Source organism: Poecile atricapillus, chromosome 1 (genome assembly GCF_030490865.1).
Source record: "Poecile atricapillus isolate bPoeAtr1 chromosome 1, bPoeAtr1.hap1, whole genome shotgun sequence".
NCBI classification, from domain to species: domain Eukaryota; kingdom Metazoa; phylum Chordata; class Aves; order Passeriformes; family Paridae; genus Poecile; species Poecile atricapillus.
Genome location: NC_081249.1, coordinates 179,584,071 through 179,601,928, shown reverse-complemented (window position 1 = coordinate 179,601,928; position 17,858 = coordinate 179,584,071). Strand labels below are relative to the sequence as shown.

General features: G+C 50.6%; 1 protein-coding gene across 1 annotated transcript; it reads right to left on the bottom strand.

Moving 5' to 3' along the window:
• Positions 1-40: 40 nt before the first annotated feature.
• Positions 41-17,748, bottom strand: NEMF (nuclear export mediator factor). Its single transcript, XM_058833469.1, has 33 exons — positions 17,558-17,748; positions 16,383-16,451; positions 15,979-16,081; positions 14,604-14,729; positions 14,380-14,528; positions 13,854-13,921; positions 12,897-12,983; positions 12,116-12,192; positions 11,619-11,689; positions 11,450-11,525; positions 10,174-10,236; positions 9,960-10,037; positions 9,513-9,721; positions 8,902-9,090; positions 8,516-8,579; positions 7,960-8,048; positions 7,203-7,306; positions 6,801-6,863; positions 6,576-6,688; positions 6,062-6,119; positions 5,669-5,727; positions 5,114-5,234; positions 4,458-4,722; positions 3,886-3,928; positions 3,753-3,802; positions 3,083-3,236; positions 2,745-2,822; positions 2,476-2,670; positions 1,876-1,908; positions 1,145-1,251; positions 1,028-1,071; positions 853-932; positions 41-277 (listed from the first exon to the last, which is right to left on the bottom strand). Exons 1-33 carry the CDS (start codon positions 17,614-17,616, stop codon positions 200-202), a joined length of 3,222 nt encoding a protein of 1,073 aa, XP_058689452.1. The 5' UTR covers positions 17,617-17,748; the 3' UTR covers positions 41-199.
• Between the last annotated feature and the right edge of the window lie 110 nt (positions 17,749-17,858).

The window sequence follows — 17,858 nt, the reverse complement described above, 5'->3', positions numbered from 1 at the left end:
GGAGTGAGTGCTCAAATAGAAGCAGCAGCAGGGGAGGACATTCCTGACCAAATGCCAGCGATTTACTTCCATATTTATCTGCAATTTGTATCAGAGTCCAGCTAAATCACCAGGAATGCAGGTCCTGGGTGTTGGAATTCAGTCCTGGTGGGGCTGTGTCCGTCTGTCCCAGCCCCAGGTCCGAGCCCCCAGCAAGGAGTCACTTCTTCTTCACGTTCTGGAGGTGAGGTGCAGACACTTTCACCTTCCCAGGAATATTTCTTGACAAATCGGTGTCCTAGGAAAGATGGAAGAGCAAGTGACCACAGCAGGAAAGCAGGAGGAGCCCTGGGATGATCCCTGTCCTTGGCCCTGGCTGGGAGAGGGGGGCACAGGACACCTCCAGCCTCAACTCCCAGTGCAAGCAGCTGCCCCAGCCCCAGGAATTCCCCCTCCCAAACCCAGAGGGTTCCTTGGAAGCTGCTGCTTTTGTCAGAGGAGTGACAATGCTGAAACAAAAGGCCCCAGTGCTGCCACTGAGGCTCAGTTCCTCGTGGTCCTCGCCAGCCCAGGCAGCACAGCTTTCCCAGAGAAGCTGGGAATTGTCCAAGGCCAGGCTGGACACTGGGGCTCGGAACAGCCAGGGATAGAGGGAGGTGTCCCTGCCCATGGAGTGGGGGGGTTTGTAAGAGCCTTTCCACCCCAAACCATTGCAGGACTCTCTGACCCTCCCCAGGAGTACTGACAAACTCCACTGCTAAAAATACCCAACAGCACACTCAGTTTTGGCAGCATTTCCTCCCAAAATGGCACCTGTGGACATTTTGCTGCTGCTGGTGCTTTGCACAGGAGACCCTGCAGAGGAAGCCTCACCTTCACACTGCGGAACAGGTCCTTTTCTCGTGCACTGGCTTCTTTGGACTGCATAAAATTGTGCAAGGCGATCTTGGCAGCTGGAAAAACAGAGGGAAGAGTGAAACAGCCTGGAAAAGCACGCTGGCTTCAGCAGGCAGAGCACAGGAAAGGATTCAGGGCTCTCAGACCATACCTTTGCCCTTCTTCTGCGTGCCTGGAGTGAGCTTGACTTTATACCTGCCCAAAGGAAAGGTTTCTGTGAGTGAAACAAAGTCAGCCCGTCCCCTCCCAGGAAGGTGCTGCCACTCACTTGTAGTTGGTCATGGCTGTGTAGGGAGCACAGACGGGGACAGCGAAGAGCAGGATGTCCTCGGGGTGAGGCTGCCCAGTCAGGGAGTCCATCAGGGCCTCGCTGTCCTGGGAGACAAAAAGCTCCACTGGGAGCAGGCCCTGTGCTCAGCCCTCCCTGGAGGCTCGGGGCAGGAGCTGGGAACAGGCAGCCTTTAAGGTCCCTTCCAACCCAAACCATTCCGTGGTTCCATGGGAATTCCCAAGGCAGGATTTGTGACTGATCCTATTTCACTAAAATCAGTAAATCCTTTGCTGGATCTTGGTTTTGAGCCCCCCACTGGAGTTACAGGGTCACCCAAAGCTTCCCCCAGCAGACACCGTTATCTTCCTCCATTAAGGAATTTAAAGGAATTCACTTATTCCCAGCCCTGGGCAACACCCACAGGCTGTAATTACACAAAAGTAATTACAGAAAAGTTTGAAGCAATTTTATATGTAAATATACTTCTCAACTAAAGAACCTTCACTGCTCACTGTGTCATCCTCCAGCCCAGAGCCACCAGGACAAAAACCATGGAGCCAACTCTGGGTTTATGGAGGATGTGGAGATGAGCAGGGCAGGCAGAAAAGGAGGTGAAATGTTAAAAATACAATTAAGGTTGTTTCAAACAGTCCTGGAGGACTCCCACATGCCACAGTCCCAGCAGGAACACAGCCCCCACCTCAGCACTTAGAGAACTGAGCATTTACCTCCAGTCCTGGCTGCTCCTGGTCCTGCTCCTCCTGCACACAGAAACAAACAGAGAACACATCAGGGCTGCAGCAACCACAGAGCTGCTGCTTCCTCCCCTGCCCCAAACAAACTCTTTAATCAACAGGCCCCAGAAAGCCCCACTCTCCCTGCAGAGAGAACTGAACTCGTTTCACAGCCAAGGGAAGAGCAGCACTTTGCCGTGGGTGGGAGGGTGGAGTGTTTCTTTCCAACCTCTCATTTGCCTGGCACACGCCGAGCTGGGAGGAGGGAGATGAGGCTCAGAGATACCAAAGCCCAACAACAGGGCTGGGAGCTCGCTTAGATCTGGCTGTGCTGGGAACAGGATGAGCACAGGGATTGCTGCAGGGCTTTGGGCTGCTCTGGGAATCTCCCTGAGCCCTGGCCACAGACACAGAACTCTCCACAGTGCCCAAAATCCGTGAGGAGCTGCTCAGCCTCCGGGGTGAGAGAGCTACACACAGCCAGGAGAGCCCCAGCAAGGGACAGACACACGGACAGGTGAAGACAACAGAGAGCTGCTCATCTTCTCACCCTGTTCCTCACCTTCCCATCGTCCTGCCCATCCCACTCCTCACCTTCTCCTCCTGCAGCTCATCCAGGCCTGGCTCCTGTGCCTCGTGGAGCAGAATTCCTGCTGGGAGGGTCTCCCTGCCCCCTCCGGCTGCACGACGCTGGGGTTTGGTTTTCTGCTGTTGCTTCTTTGCTGCTTCTTCTTTTGTCTTCCCCTTCTTCCCTTTTTTCCCTTTGTCCTCCCTGTTGGAGCCTGCAGACTGTGGTGACACAGGGGGTCAGGGCTGGTGGCCGGAGCCACCACAGCCCAGGGAAGGCACAACCCCCCCCTCACCCCCAGCAGCTTCATGATGAGCTCCCGGTCCTCCTCGTCCTGGTCCCTGTACTTCTCCTTCATCTTCTTCATCTTACTCTGCAGGAGGAAACACCACCAGCTTCAGAAATGACAACTTTTAGCACTTTTGCAACCACAGATGCTGACCCCACATGCTCTTTTCTTTCCCAATATCCCAAACTCTGTCAGAGCAGTTCACCAGAAACCATGGGACTGGTTCTGGTGAGCTCTGTGCTTCATCTGAAACCACTCAAAGCACCAGGCAGCCATGGTCTGGGAAATCTGGGATTTCTGTCCATATTCCCATGCCAACAGCTCAGCCCAGGGTCCCTGCCCACCTTCTGGCCCCGCTTGATGGGCTGAGGGGCTGGAGCAGCCTTGTGGCTGTTGGGAGCAGCCGTGGGTTGGGTTTCTGTCTCCGTCTCCTTCTGCTTCTCTTCAGGCAGCTCCGAGTTCTCAGAGTTGTTCTGCTGCTTCTTTTTCTTCATTTCTCTAAGGAGAACGATCACAACATCCTCATTTGTTGTGATGAGAGAGGCTGCTGCTCTCCTGACAGCATTCCCACCCTGCTTCCCTGCCACAGGGATCCAGAAGAACACTGGGAACAGCTCCTCCTCAGAAAAACCTCTCCATCCCATGAGTCAAACTGTTCCCAGCCAGCATTCCCAAAGGACGGGAGCAGCACCTCGCCCTGGAAATGCAGGATGGAAAATGGGCTCCCAGCCCAGGCTGGGAGGGGATACAGAAGTGCCTGTGCCCAGGACCTGGGCAGGGAATGGGGAAGAGGAATTTGCCCAGAGCAGCTGTGGCTGCCCCTGGATCCCTGCAAGTGTCCCAGGCCAGGCTGGACAGGGCTCGGAGCAGCCTGGGACAGTGGAAGGTGTCCCTGCCCATGGTAGGGGGGTGGAATGAGATGGGATTTAAGGTCTAAACCTTGCCCTAAACCAAGACAAGGTCCTTTCCAACACAAACCATCCTGGGATTCCCTGGAACTCCAGTGGCTCTCACCTCCTCTCCTTGGCAGAGAGGTGCCTGCGGCCCTGGGCCCTGCTGTCGCTCTGAGGAGGGAAAGGCAGTTTAGGGCAGATTCTGGCCAGCAGATCCCACTGCTCTGGGCCACCCATTGGAGCTGGGACCTTACCAAGTTGGGCTCTTCCTCTTTGGGGACGATTTTCTGCAGGGATCTGTGGGGAGATGGAAAAGGAGCTCATCAGCAGGTGTAGGGCAGTTCACCATGGATACACCAAACCTGGGCAGCTTGGTTGTAACTTTCAGCTTTCTAGAGCTTGGCAATCCCAGTTTTGGTGACTGGAAAAGGCAGGAATACTGGGATTCACTTTAGAAAACAATCTCAGCGCTGTGCCAGCTCCTCTCAGGCACACACAAACAACAGACACAGCCTGAGCACCGAGGGAGCCCCAGTGTGCAGCTTCCCAGGCACACAGCCCCACGAGCACCCACCCAATCCCTGCTCCTTGCACCCTCTAAAGAGTCCCACTTCCAGGGACAGCAGGGACACGAGCTCATCCCACAGCCTCGTGTAGAGCAGAGCCAGCTCAGGGCTCAGCTTCTCAGCTGTGAGCAGCCCTGAAAGGAAAACGAGGCAGCATTCCCACTGCTGAGCACAGAACGAAGGGATGGCACCACATCCCAGCCTTGTCCTGGAAGTGTTTTAGGAGACCCTCAGGTGCCCCCAGCTGCTGCTTCTCTCACCTCTGGGAATGAAGGTGTGACAGGTCGATTGTTGTGTCTGGATAATTCACCTCTTCCTCCTTCACCTCCCTCTTGGGCTCTGGATGTTCCTCCTCAGATTCTCCATCATCCTCCTCGGAATCAGCCTCTGGAGCAGGAGTGTTCCCTGCTCCCTGCTCCAGCTCAGCAACGCCCTCCTCACGGCTGCTCTCAGCTGTGGCTTCCACATCCTCTGGAGCTTCCTCACCCTCAGCTTTTTCCTCCTCACTGCTGCTGTCTCCTCCATCTGGGGCACACAGGGCAGGAAAACAGAAACACCAAACTGATCCATCATCCCAGGATGGTTTGGGTTGGGAGGGACATTAAATCCCACCCAGTGCCACCCCTGCCATGGCAGGGACACCTCCCACTGTCCCAGGCTGCTCCAAGCCCTGTCCAGCCTGGCCTTGGACACTTCCAGGGATCCAGGGGCAGCCACAGCTTCTCTGGGCACCCTGTGCCAGGGCCTGCCCACCCACCCAGCCAGGAATTCATTCCCAATATCCCATCCATCCCTGCCCTCTGGCAGTGTGAAACCAATTCCCATTTTTTCTATCAGTGATCCAGACTCTGGGATGGCCCAGACCCCGAAGGATCCCCCCAGCAGCACCCACAGCACCCAGTCCCTCCCTCTGTACCTAAAAGCTCCACCTCCTCAGCCACCAGCTCGCTGGCACTGCTGGAAACCGTGTCCACATCCTCATCCTGGACTTTGACCTTCCTCTCTTCCCGGTGTCTCCAGACACAGCTCTCATCCACCTAAAAACGAGGAGCCTCTGGTGATGTTCACAGAAGACCTCACTCAGCTCTTTCTTCCCTTTTTAGCACTTTTTGCCATCACAAGGCAAGAAAATGAAACCAGACCCAAGCATGCCAACCTCACAAGTCAGGGTGACACAAAGAGCTGCACTCCCAGATTCCCTGAACATTTCCATGCCCCAGACAGAGCTGGGATAACAACCCTGGCACAGGCAGGAAGGTCCAGAGTCTGTTTGAAATGCAGACAGCGCTCACTGGGCTGAGATGGAGATGAAAGCAGAGGCATTATCAGCAAGAAGCCTTTTATGGGATTTGTCCCAGTGGGAAAAGAAGTAATTGGGAATACACTGATAAGCAAGATGTAGAAAATAAGACCCCCTGCAGCTTAAAGCAAATTACAAAAGCCAGCAGGAGCTGCATGGGAAAAGCTGTACCTTAAACAAGAAGCTGAAGCCCATCATCAGATAGGAAGGTGGAAGAAAATTCTTTTTCCCTGAAAAACAAAGGGAGAGTCTCATGAGGAGGTTTAGCAGTCATGCTGCAGGATGTACTTCCAAAATTCATTTTTATTAGAGGCTTTAGGCTACCAAAAAATTACACTGGGGCTTATTTTATCTCTGGGATGAGAACAGGAGAGCTCAAAAGCAGCTGAATTAATGAACTTCTGCTCAGGGCTCAGCTCAAAATGCCGCTGCAGCTGCCTGGCACTCAGACTAAGCCATTCCCAACAGATTTCTGGGAGAAGAGTGGGATCTGCTGCCACTGCAGGACAGCCCAGGGAAACCTTTGGGAAAACATCCCATTCCCACTGTTCCCTTGTGCCTCACCTCGGATCATGAAGCTCCCAGTGGTGAGATATTCTCCCGTGGGGGCAGTTTTAGACACCTAGAAGAAAACCGTGATAAACTGTAAAAGACCTCTGTGACAGAAGGCAAATGTCAGGTGACAACAGCACCAAGGGAACATTGGTTCAACAGGAGCTGAACTCCTGGGAACAGCTCTGCAGGACTCCACAGCCAAGGGGTTCCTCCTCTCCTCTCCTCTCCTCTGCAGGGAATTCTCCTAAGGGATGTTCCAATCCAATCACACACTGCCAGCACTGTGTTTTAGGAGTCCTGGCTGAGTAACTCAGGAAATAAAGCCAGGATACACTCAGGAGCATTCAGGGAATAAAACCACCACGAGTTTGGTGTGATCACCACACTCTCACACACAAATTTGATCCACACTCATCAGCTCCTGCCTGTGGTCACATCCCAATTCCTGGGATGCTGTGCTGGGAAGCTCCTGCCATCCCAATTCCTGGGATGCTGTGCTGGGAAGCTCCTGCCTGATGCTCACCTGGCTGTGGGAGACCCACCAGGCGCTGGTGACCACGCGGGCGTCCCAGGCAGCGCTGTAGCACAGGGCCATGGTCCCGGCCTCCGTCAGCGTCCGCGGTGGGATGGGCTCACCTGGGAACACCCATTCCATTAAATCCTGCCCTAATCCAGCCTGGGAGCTTCCCAGGAAGGACTGATTTCCATCCCAAGGGAAGGCACTGCCAGCTCAGGGCCCCACAGGTACCTGAGGGGTTCTTGATCACGCAGCTGGTGGCTCCGTGCAGATCCGCGTGCACGTAGATGTCCCCTGGGAAACAGGAGGCTGCAGTCAGATCCACACAGCCCTGGAGCCAGGGAAGTCTCCAGTGTCAGATGGAAATGTCTGGTCTGGCTGCAAGGGGCAGGTTGGGGACACAGGAGCCTTTCAGTCCATCCTTGTCGCAGGGAGAATCAGCTCCTCCGCTCCTGAAGGGAGCCCCTCCGAGCTGTTCTCACCCCACGGCACCAGAGGAACTCCCATCACCGAAATTCCCGTTGAGCCAGGGCCCAGCTCAAGGACAAAGCAGAGAGACCTTCCCAAGTCACTCCTGGACATTCACAGGACTGGGAAAGAGGAGGAAACCACACGTCCCCTCCGTGGGCTCACCTGGTTTGAGGTAGCGCTTCACGATCAGCTCGTTCTGCTGCTGATCCCTGCCAGCAATCACCAGGTAATTCTCAGAGCTGATGAACCACAGGAACTTCTCAAACCTGCCAAATTCCAGCAAATCCAGGGTGTGAGAAACACCTGGAACTAACAGGACACTGCACAGCTGGTTTTGGATACCAAACCCAGAATATCCATCTCACATCTACAATTTATGACACTGGAAATATTTTTACTTCCATCCACAGGCCTGGGATGTAAAAACAAGGCATGGGACAGCTACAGCATCACTGGTAGTGAGATCTGGAGATGGAACAAGAAGTACCATCACCAAAGTCCTCCTATTTATTTTTCTTTTAATATTTCAGCCTAATTTAATCACCTAATTTAATAATTTAATAATTAGGTGATTAAAAGCTTTGAGGTTTCGTTTTGTTTGTTTGTTGTTTTTTCAAACACAGAAGCACAGAATGGTTTGGGTTGGAAGGGACCTTAAAGCTCATCCAGTCCCACTGGACCACACCTTCCACTATCCCAGGTTGCTCCAAGCCTGGCCTTGGACACTTCCAGGGATCCAGGGGCAGCCACAGCTGCCATCCCTGGGAACCATTCTGGGATTCTCTGACTTTGTGAAGCACCTTTAAGGAGATTCCACCCAAAGTGCAGCGCTCAGAAATCCTAAATAGCTCCACTCCCAATGCAGGGAAGATCCGTCCTGCCACGGGACATGAGAGAAGGACAATGGAGCTGTACTTGCCAATAGACCTTTCTGGCTTTCTGGATGGTGCTGACTGTCTGAACTTCCCTCAGGGTTTGCTTCGTCTTCTTCTCAGCTGATTTAAAAGCCTGTTTGGACAGAAAGCACCGTCAGCATCCAGCAGGAATCACGAAATTCCCGACTGAGCACCGGGAAAGTTGGTAGGAAATGGCTCTGGGCTTGATGACAGGCTCCAGCCAGCCCTGCCCCTGTGAGACAGCTGCTCTTCCAACTCCACCCTGCAGAGCTGCTCCCTGAAATGAGCAGCTCTTGGATTGAAGGGATTCCCACTAATTTTCCAATCTAAGTCCTGGTCTGTCAGAACCTCCACCTGTTCTGAGTATTCCCAATGCCACTGGTGGAAGAGGAGGATCCACCAGGGATCTGCAATCCTCCACTGAGCTCAAAATGTCAAGAATGAAACAACCCTGGGTTTTTGTTTTGCCCTTTCGTGTTTTGTTAGGGCTGCTCAGATCAGGTCAGGATTTCCCCCTGAGCAGTGGCAGGGATTTCCCTTTTAAATATTTTCTAAAATCCAAGGGGAAAAAAAAAATACCTTTTCTGCAGCTTCCACTGTTTTCTGAGTTTTCTTGGCTGCGTGTCTTTTGTGATCGTAGTACCTGTGAAACACAAGTGTTTGTCCCTGAAATCCCAGCAGATCCATCCCTTTATCCTTGTCCCACTTATCCCAGGCTTCTGCTTTTTGTTCCAGACCTGGACTCCAAATTCAATCAGTGTGACAGGCACAGAGCAGCTGCTCTGCACCAGGGGACCAAGGAAATTCCCATCCCAGAGCTCAGGACGAGCTGACATTTCAGTTTTTAACTCTGATTTTTAACAAGATATCCCAAAACCCTTCCTCCTGCAGTATTATCACCAACAACTGCACACCCAGAGAAATTCCTCCTACAAAAACACACATTTACTGAAAAAAAATCTTACTTTTTGGCATTGGCATAGGCAGACAAATTGAGATCAACATCAACCAATAAGGGTTTGTTTTTCTGAGGTTTCTTCAACTGTTTGGTTTTATTCTTTTTCTTTTTTCCTTTTGGTTCTTCTGTTTCTTCCTTCTCTACATCAGCATCGTCCTCCTCCTCCTCTTCCTCTTCAGATAACACATAGGGGTTCCTAAAAACACACAACATCAGGAGATTAAGATGAAAATAACTGGTTAATTTTTAATCCTTGGTGCAAAGTGCTCTTAATTTAATTCTCTCAGAAGTTTGGGAATGGCCTAAGGAGCCTCTGAACCCTTCACTCTGTGCAGACACAGAAGCCCTGGAATGCTTCATGTGCCAACCCTTTTCTGTCAGTCAGATTTGGGAGGAAAAAAGAAAACAAAAGCAGAAGACAAAGAGCCCAGTTTTCCCAAGCCAAGGAAGTGACTAAAAACAAGATTATTCTATAAACTGACATTTCTGAAACGGAGGTAACTGAAAATCCACGGATTAACTCTGCCACGTCCCAGCTTTTATATCACAACTTGTGGGTATAAAAAAAGCTATTTTGGGGTATTTTTTGATCTCTAAGCTCCTGCTGCAGGCACTCACCTCAGCAGCATGGTGATGTGGTTTGTCTGCAGCTTTAACTCTTTGATTGCCGTGGCCACGGGGTCCCCCTGGGCCTGGGCCTCTTTGACGATAGCGCCGATCTCGGTCCAGTCGATCTGGTTGGCCAAGGCGCTCCGGACCACCTGGATGGCTCTGTCCACCACCTCCAGGTTCATCTCTATCAGCTCTCCCTTCAGCTTATCAGCTTCCTTGGGGAAAGGAGCAGCTTGCAGCCATGTGCTCAGCAAGGGTTTTATTAAAAAAAATGGAAGCAGTGGTGAAGAAATCCAAGAATGGATCCCAACTCCAGTGCTGCCAATCCCTGGAAGTGTTCCAGGCCAGGCTGGAGCTACCTGGATTCCCATGGATTCCCTCCCAACCAAACCATCCCATGGTGCTGTGATTATGCATTTTTTTTTTTAAATTAAAACCCAAAACCTATCTTACCTGAGCCTGCTGGAGAGCTTCCAGTCTGTGCTCATGGTCCCTACGGACATTTTCAAGTTTCTTCAATGCTTGTTTTTCCTTTTAAATACAAGATGGCCAAAAAAGAAATAGAAATATAAATCCAAATGCCATCAGGTAATCACTGCAAGAAGCAAGAGAAGCCTCTGGAAATCTGGGAGCAGTCCCAGCTGCCCAGGCCTGGATCAGGACCCACCTGCTGCAAGGCCTTCATATCAATCTTCTGCCCCTCCAGCTTGGAGTAGAACTCATCTGTGGCCTGCAGGAGAGAAGTGGGTTGGAGAATCCCCAGGCCTGACTCAGAGCAGGCAGAGTCAGCACTAGAAGAGGTGCCAGAGGCTGAAACAACTCCCAGGAGCTTTCTCCATTTCCCTTCCCGTGGGATGAGTCCAGCAGGACACTCAGGGCTGTGTCTCACCGCAAACACAGATGAAAAAGCAATTGCTCACCTTTTTTTGCTAAGAAATGATGGAAAAGAAACTGCTTTGGTTCAGATTAAAGGGTTGCAAAGCCAGACGTGCCTGCCCCGAGCTCCTGCTGCTTCACTGGGTCACTTAGAAAACACCAAGACCCAGAATGCCTAAGAACAGCTCCTGGTGTCCCAGCTGTGCTTGAAGCACGAGGTGAGGAAACTCTGGGGCTGTTCAGATCATCAGAGCAACTTTGGACATGGGATGGAGGGACAGGACACAGGGAATGGCTTCCCACTGCCACAGGGCAGGGATGGATGGGAGACTGGGAATTGGGAATTCCTGGCTGAGAGGGTGAGGAAGGCCTGGAATAGAATTCCCAGAGCAGCTGTGGCTGCCCCTGGATCCCTGGCAGTGCCCAAGGCCAGGCTGGATGTGGTTGGAGCAGCCTGGGATAGGGGAAGGAGGAGGAATGACGGGAGGTGGAATGGGATGGGATTTGAGCCCCTTCCAGCCCAAACCAGTCTGGGACTCTGTGATCAGTGAAGGAGATGACAGAAACTCAGGCAGGAAGCAGGGCAGGAGCGTGGAGTGGGAATTCTGGAGCTCAAGGTCAGGAACAAGAGGCAATGAATGACTCCAGAGGTTCATGAGGCGAGGAGCAGAAAGGACAATGCCCAAGGAAACACCAAAGAAGAGGCCTGAGGCTTTCAGAGCAGTAACAGGGAAAGTGTAAATGTGATTCTGTCCCAACTGTTAACTCCAGAGACAACACAGATCCAGCTCTCCAGAAATAAAACATTTGGGATCCTCTGACTGCAATCTTGCACCTCCCTCACAGGTTCCACACTCCAGGATCTGAGCTCAGGAGCCAGCACTGCCCAGCTGCAGCCTCAAAGTCCTGTCTGAGCTGGTCTTTTCTCATCAAGCATTCATCCATAAATGAATCATCCTTTCCAAAGTCTCTGCTTTCATTAACAAGCCCTGCACTGTGTTTTAATTACTCTTTGTAGCAGCAGTCAATTCAAGCACTTAAGTACAGCATCAGCAAAAGCACTGTACCTTATTGAATGAGTCAAATTCCAAGTAGGGACATTTTGAATGTTGAGAAAACAAGAAAGGATGAAATTCCTCATATCTGTAAAATACACATTTGATATTATCACCTGAAAACTAATTTCTGTTATGCAGACTAGTAGAAAAAAAGGGAAGAAATACTTCAGATATTTACGTGTAGATATCTTCTGCTGGTTTATCTGGTTCCAGACTTGGCTTTTTCTCCCTTTTCTGGATAACATAACCCTGAAAGAATACAAAAATAGCATTTGTCTGTGGAAAGGTTTAGGTATCATCAATAAATAATTCCAGCAGGGAACCTTGTGCCTGACCCACTGCCTTGTCTTGACTCCAGTTTCTTCTGGAAAAAGAAGTGAACTTCTTCCAACCCTCAGGATTATCCCATAAATGCAGAGTTCATGTGCAGAATTTATTACAGAACCTATTAAAACCCAAGTGCCAATCTCCCAGGATTTATACAGTCTGCCTGTGCATTATTTTATTGCTGCCCAGCCTGTGGAAAGAAGCAATTTTTATTCCACCTCAGCAGCACCTGAGAGCCAGGAATAAAATCCACAGCTGGGAACAGCAGGAATTGCACATCCTGAGGAATTCCTGCTTGTCATTTTAACTCTGCAATTCCAAATAATTGATAACCCACCCCAGACCCACCTTTCCACTGAAGTTGTCAGTGAGGGCCATGTATTCCTCTGCTTTCTCTAGAGCTGAAAGAACCTTTTCAAGGTTTTCTGAAGAGAAAACAGCAGAAATATTTCATCCCTGGTGCTTCACTCCAGCAATTATTGCTCACTTTGAACAGGAGTCTAAGTTTACATCTGGGAAATTTTTAATATAAAAATCTATTTAGATGCTTTTAGCACATAATTATTCAAGTTTCAGAAGGAAGGAAAGACCCCACAAACACCAGGACTTCATGAAACTAAAGCTGCTGAGCACAAATCATGTGAGAAGTTATTTTTTTACAGCACCACAATGCAGCAGGAAGGAAAAAATCCTCTGGATTTATGGCAAATATAAAGCACAAGAGGAAAATAAGACTGCAGGATTAAATAAGAATGATTTTATTACCCAAATCTTTAATTTCCCAATAAATGTAAAGCTGCTACTTTAGCAAATCCCCAGTGTTTGCTACAAACATTTGGATGTTAATTCTTCTTGTCAAACAACCTTTGCACAACCAGAACTCACCTCATGGGTGAGGTGGTATCTCACTCTAAAACCATTTAGACTACAGGAACAATCTGATATTTTATCTCAAATTTATGCAATAATCAAGAGTTTTAACTCAAACAAGGCTGGTTCCCAAGCTAAAAACATTAAAAATAAAACCACATGGTGAGAACCACAGGTTTAGTCATCAATTTGGGAAAAAAAACCACTACACAGATATAAAAATCCCCTCATTTGTGGCCCAGCCTTTAAAATATTACACCTTTTTTTTCCAGATGTTGATCTATTTTGACAGCTCCAGAAAATCCAGCTTCTATAAGGCAGTGCTCAATGAGTGTGGCCCCATAAGCTGTTAAAAAAAAAAAAGAAATAAAGAAGCATCATCTGCAGAAAATATTCACAATTTGCATTAAAAAAAATAAGTTTGGACACAAGAGTGTGAGAAGAGTGAGAAGTCCCAAAAATCAGGGAAGGGGCAGGAGGAGAGGGTGAGAAACAGCCAAAATTCCCACAAAGGGAAAAAATTGTGGGGATTTTAGAGTGGAGCAGCTGTGCCTGGTAATGGGATCAGTAACACCACGTGAGGATGAGGTTTCCTACGTGACAGCATCAGAAATAGCAAATTCCAGCATGGATCCAGCAAAACTGGGATCAATCATTACAATTATTACAGCAATCATTAGCAATTACTCAGTAATATTATGATGATAGCAATTATTTAGGGTGGAGAAAGAAAGGGAAAAGGGTGGTGAAAAGGAGAATCAGGAGATGGGGAAAGTAATGTTTAGGTGTGATTGGAGCTGTTCAGGAAATTCTCTGCTCCAGCAGCATTGCCAGGTCAGGAGGAAAACCCAGCTTGTTCTGATGACCTCACACAAGACAAATTTGGTTCTGTGCTCAGGAAAATCTGACTTTACACCTACAGCTCCTATTTGGTACCAGGATGGTGCAAAATGCCCCAAGGCAGAGCTGCAGCAGAGCCACTGCCAGGCTCAGCTCTGTGCAGATGTTTGGAATCAATAAATCCCCATTTCCCAAGGCAGCCTGGGCTAGGGGAAGGTGTCCATGCCCATGGCAGGCATGGAATGAGATGAGCTTTAAGGTCCCCTCCAATCCAAACCACTCCAGGCTTCTGTGAGAAGTTATCCACATTTTCCAGCATGACATAACACACATTGAGTGACCTCATTTCATCTTCTAACAAAGCCCAGTTACTTACGAAGGAGGGGGTTAAGAACCCTCTTCAGCTGTTCCCCTCTGGGTGCATTTGATACGATTTCAGTTAACCTGCAGGAGAAAATGGAGAGTTGCAACCCCAAAGAATAACGTGTTTTAAAACAACACTGCATTGCTTAGAAGCTACAAAACATTTCCAGCCTTAAAAAATAAAACTAAAACTGGCCTGTAAGATGTGAGAAACCACCCAAAGATTCTCACAGATCTGAGGAATTTGGGTTTATCCCAATAAATCCACCATTTACGAGCTCTGAAATTGAAATTACCTGTCCAGGGCTGGCAGAGACACTGGAACTTTTGCACTGCCCACAACAAATACACCATTTATGAGCTCTGAAATTACCTGTCCAGGGTTGGCAGAGACACAGGAGCTTCTGCACTGCCCACAATAAATTCACCATTTATAAGTTCTGAAATTGAAATTACCTGTCCAGGGCTGGCAGAGACACAGGAACTTTTGCACTGCCCACATCAAATACACCGTTTATGAGCTCTGAAACTGAAATTACCTGTCCAGGGTTGGCAGAGGCACAGGAACCTTTGCACTGTCCACTGGGTACCGCTCCCGGACCGCAAACCTGACGTCGTCCGCCTCGTCCGTGCGGAACCTCAGGATGTTGAGGATGAGGTACTCGTGGTCGGTGAGGACGACGTTCCCCTGGGAGCACAGGGACCCTCAGCGAGGCCAGCCCGGTGTCCCTGCCCTAGGGGACACTGCAGGAGCCTCCCTCACCCTGTCATAGAGCTCCAGGATCAGGTGGTAGGCGGCCTGCTCGCTGCCGAACTGCAGGTCCACGATGCGGTCGATGCCCAGCTGGCTGACGCTCACCAACCTCCGCGTCTTCAAATGCTTCCGGCACTGCGGGACACGCCTCCAGTTTGAGCCTCCCCGTTTTTCAGATGGCTGCTGCTTTAGTGAGTAACTCTAAAATTCCTCTCAGCTACTGCTCTCCTGATTTATCCAGACAAAACAATTCCTCTCTAGGCCTGGGACTCAAGGACACTTCACTGGCTCAGGCCCTCAGAAATGTAAACAACAGTGAATTAATTAGAGGGGACACCTGGAGTAAGTGACTTTGTTACCTGGAGTTGTAATTGGACAATTAAACTCTGGTATGCAAACAGACCAAGCTTTTATCTGTCAAAAAACCTCGTGTTGTTGTCCCACCTGGGTGTAGTCCCTGCACTGCCCAAGGTGTGCCCTTTGAGGGCCTTTCCATAAATCCCTTTACCCTTTAACTCTGTCTGGCCTCTGTTCTGGGTAGTCTGTCCAAGCATCAGAGGGGTGGGAAAAATGTCTGGAAAACATCTGGAAACATCTGGGAATGGCTTGGCTATAGAGCCCTCCTGCAGCACCAACCACTTCCTATTTAACTCAAATATTACAGGAGCAAAAACGTTGGTGCTCACCAAAGTAACACCTTCATTTTTATAATTAGAAATATAATTGAGCCCAATTCTTAACACTTAGACATTTCTTTCCATGTTGTTTGTTTAGCTCAAGGGAGAAGCTGGTTCAAATCCTAAGAGTTTCCTTTGTAAAGAGAACTGGGATTATCCCTGTATCCGTGTCTGCCGTGGAAAACCACCCCAGAGAATCTCTGCTGAGACATTTCTGGCTGCACACAGAGGAGGAACAGATCCATGGGAGCCATCCCAGGCTGTATCCCCATGGATCTACCCATGGATGCACCTGCAGCAGCCCAGCCTAAGAGCCTGGAGCAAGGCCTGAACCCCCAGAGCTCAGCAGAACCAACAGAGGACTCTGTACCACAGGGCGCTGCATCCAGCAACTGAAAATTCACACAATCCAACTGGAATGACAAGGATTTTGCTGGAGCAACATTCCAGAAGGTCTGGGAGGTCCAGAAGACATCCAGGCGATCAGCAGTAGTTTTTATAAATTTAAATATTCACTGTTTCAGGCACTGAACATCACTGATGTGACCCCAAGCCCGCGTTTGCTCTCCCCTTGTCCTCAGCCACCCGCTGGATCAGGATTCAGCAGGATAACCCTTCCCTATTTTCTTGTCTCCAAGGTCAGAGCATGAACATTCCTTCCTGATACCCAGACACTTTATTAAAAAAACAAACTCTGGTGAGTTTACCTTCATGGCAAAGCTCGATGGCATCATGTTCTTTGGCCACTCAAACTCCGTCAGGTGGATGCGGATCCCGGATTCCAGCAGCAGCGTGGCCTTGCAGTCCGGCCTGGGGGCAAAACAAAGGAGCTGCACCCCAAAATCCCCAGGGATCCCTTCCAAGTGAGGATATTCCGGGATTCCAAATGGCACAGGAGAAGCCACCCCACCACCCACTGGTTTGCAGAGTGGTTCCCTCTCCATATCCCATTTCCTAAGAACTTTTTTGGTAAAAATTACTGCATTTTACTAAAAAAAACAGCAGAATTTAATTGAAAACAAGTCAGAAATTACTGCAGACAATTAAAAGAATCTAGCTTTTACACAGCATTTTTAAAGAATTTTTAAATAAAGTCATTTAAAGCTCTTACTTTTGCAGGCGAATGAGATAGGTCTTGTTATCCACATCATAAACATTGTTCACTCTCATCCCCAACAAGCTGCCAAAAGGAAAACAAGGAATGCTTTGGAGAATCCAAAACACAACTGGCTGGGAAAATCCCAGTGGCAATGGAAGTACACAGAAGGGCAAGTTATGATAAATTACCAAGGAGTACCCAAAAGGGCAGCAAAGGGAGATTAATGGAATGAGCTGGAAGCAACAACCACGGAGAGATGGAGAAACTGCTCATAAAACACAGCAATGAAGAGAGGGAGAAAATGAGATGGAGACATTTATATTAATGGATAAAATGCAGAAAGCTGCCAGTTCCTGCTCCTCTTTGTGGCAGGGATGCAGAATGTACTGGTTGTACTGGTTGTACTGGAGCTCCTCTGCCAGCACAGGGCACCAGTGATCCCAGTAAGGGCACTGAACTGGCCCGGGGGTGTCAGTCCCTCCCTGCAGAGTGGGGCTGCACATGCAGAGCGCCCTGCACACCAGGAATGTGCCAGAGCTCCACAGGGATGAGAGGAGCTTCCCAAATGGAGAGCTGGGAATGTTCACCTGGAGAGGAGAAGGATCCAGGGAGAGCTCAGAGCCCCTTGCAGGGCCTGAAGGGGCTCCAGGAGAGCTGGAGAGGGACTGGGGACAAGGGATGGAGGGACAGGACACAGGGAATGGCTCCCAGTGCCAGAGGGCAGGGATGGATGGGAGATTGGGAAATGGGCACTCCTGGCTGTGAGGGTGGTGAGAAGCTGGAACAGAATTCCCAGAGCAGCTGTGGCTGCCCTTGGATCCCTGGCAGTGTCCAAGGCCAGGCTGGACAGGGCTTGGAGCAGCCTGGGACAGTGAAGGTGTCCCTGCCATGGCAGGGGTGCGATGGGATGGCAGAGGGGCTGAGGGGGTTCTGCAGAGCCCAGGCAGGGCAGTGCTGAGGGACAGAGCTGGGAGAGCAGGACACGATGGAGGAGCAGAGCCCGCACAGCCCTGAGCCTACGGCGGGGCGGGGAAGCCGAGCCAGGACCAGGACCACGGCCAGGAGGAGCGGGGACACAACCAGAACCAGAACCAGAACCAGGACGAGCAGCAGGAGCAGCGGCAGGACCAGGACCCACCGGGCCGGGCCGCGCTCCCCGGGGCCGCACGGGCGGGGAGTGCCGGTACCTCTGCCGCAGCTCGGCGAGCACCGCGCGGATATCGACGGTGCTGAAGCGGGACTTCATGGCGCCGGTACCGCCCGCCGAGACCGGCAGGGATCCCGGCCCTTCACAGCTCCGGGCCCTTCACAGCTCCGGGCCCCTCACAGCTCCCGGCCCCTCACAGCTCCCGGCGCTCCGCGGCCGCCCCGCGCCTGCGCCTACGGGCGCTACGGGTCGCGCCCGGCGCCAATCCCCGGCGCTCCGCGGCCGCGCATGGGCCGAGCCGGGCGCTGCGGTGCCGCGCGCGACCGACAGGAGGCGCTGTG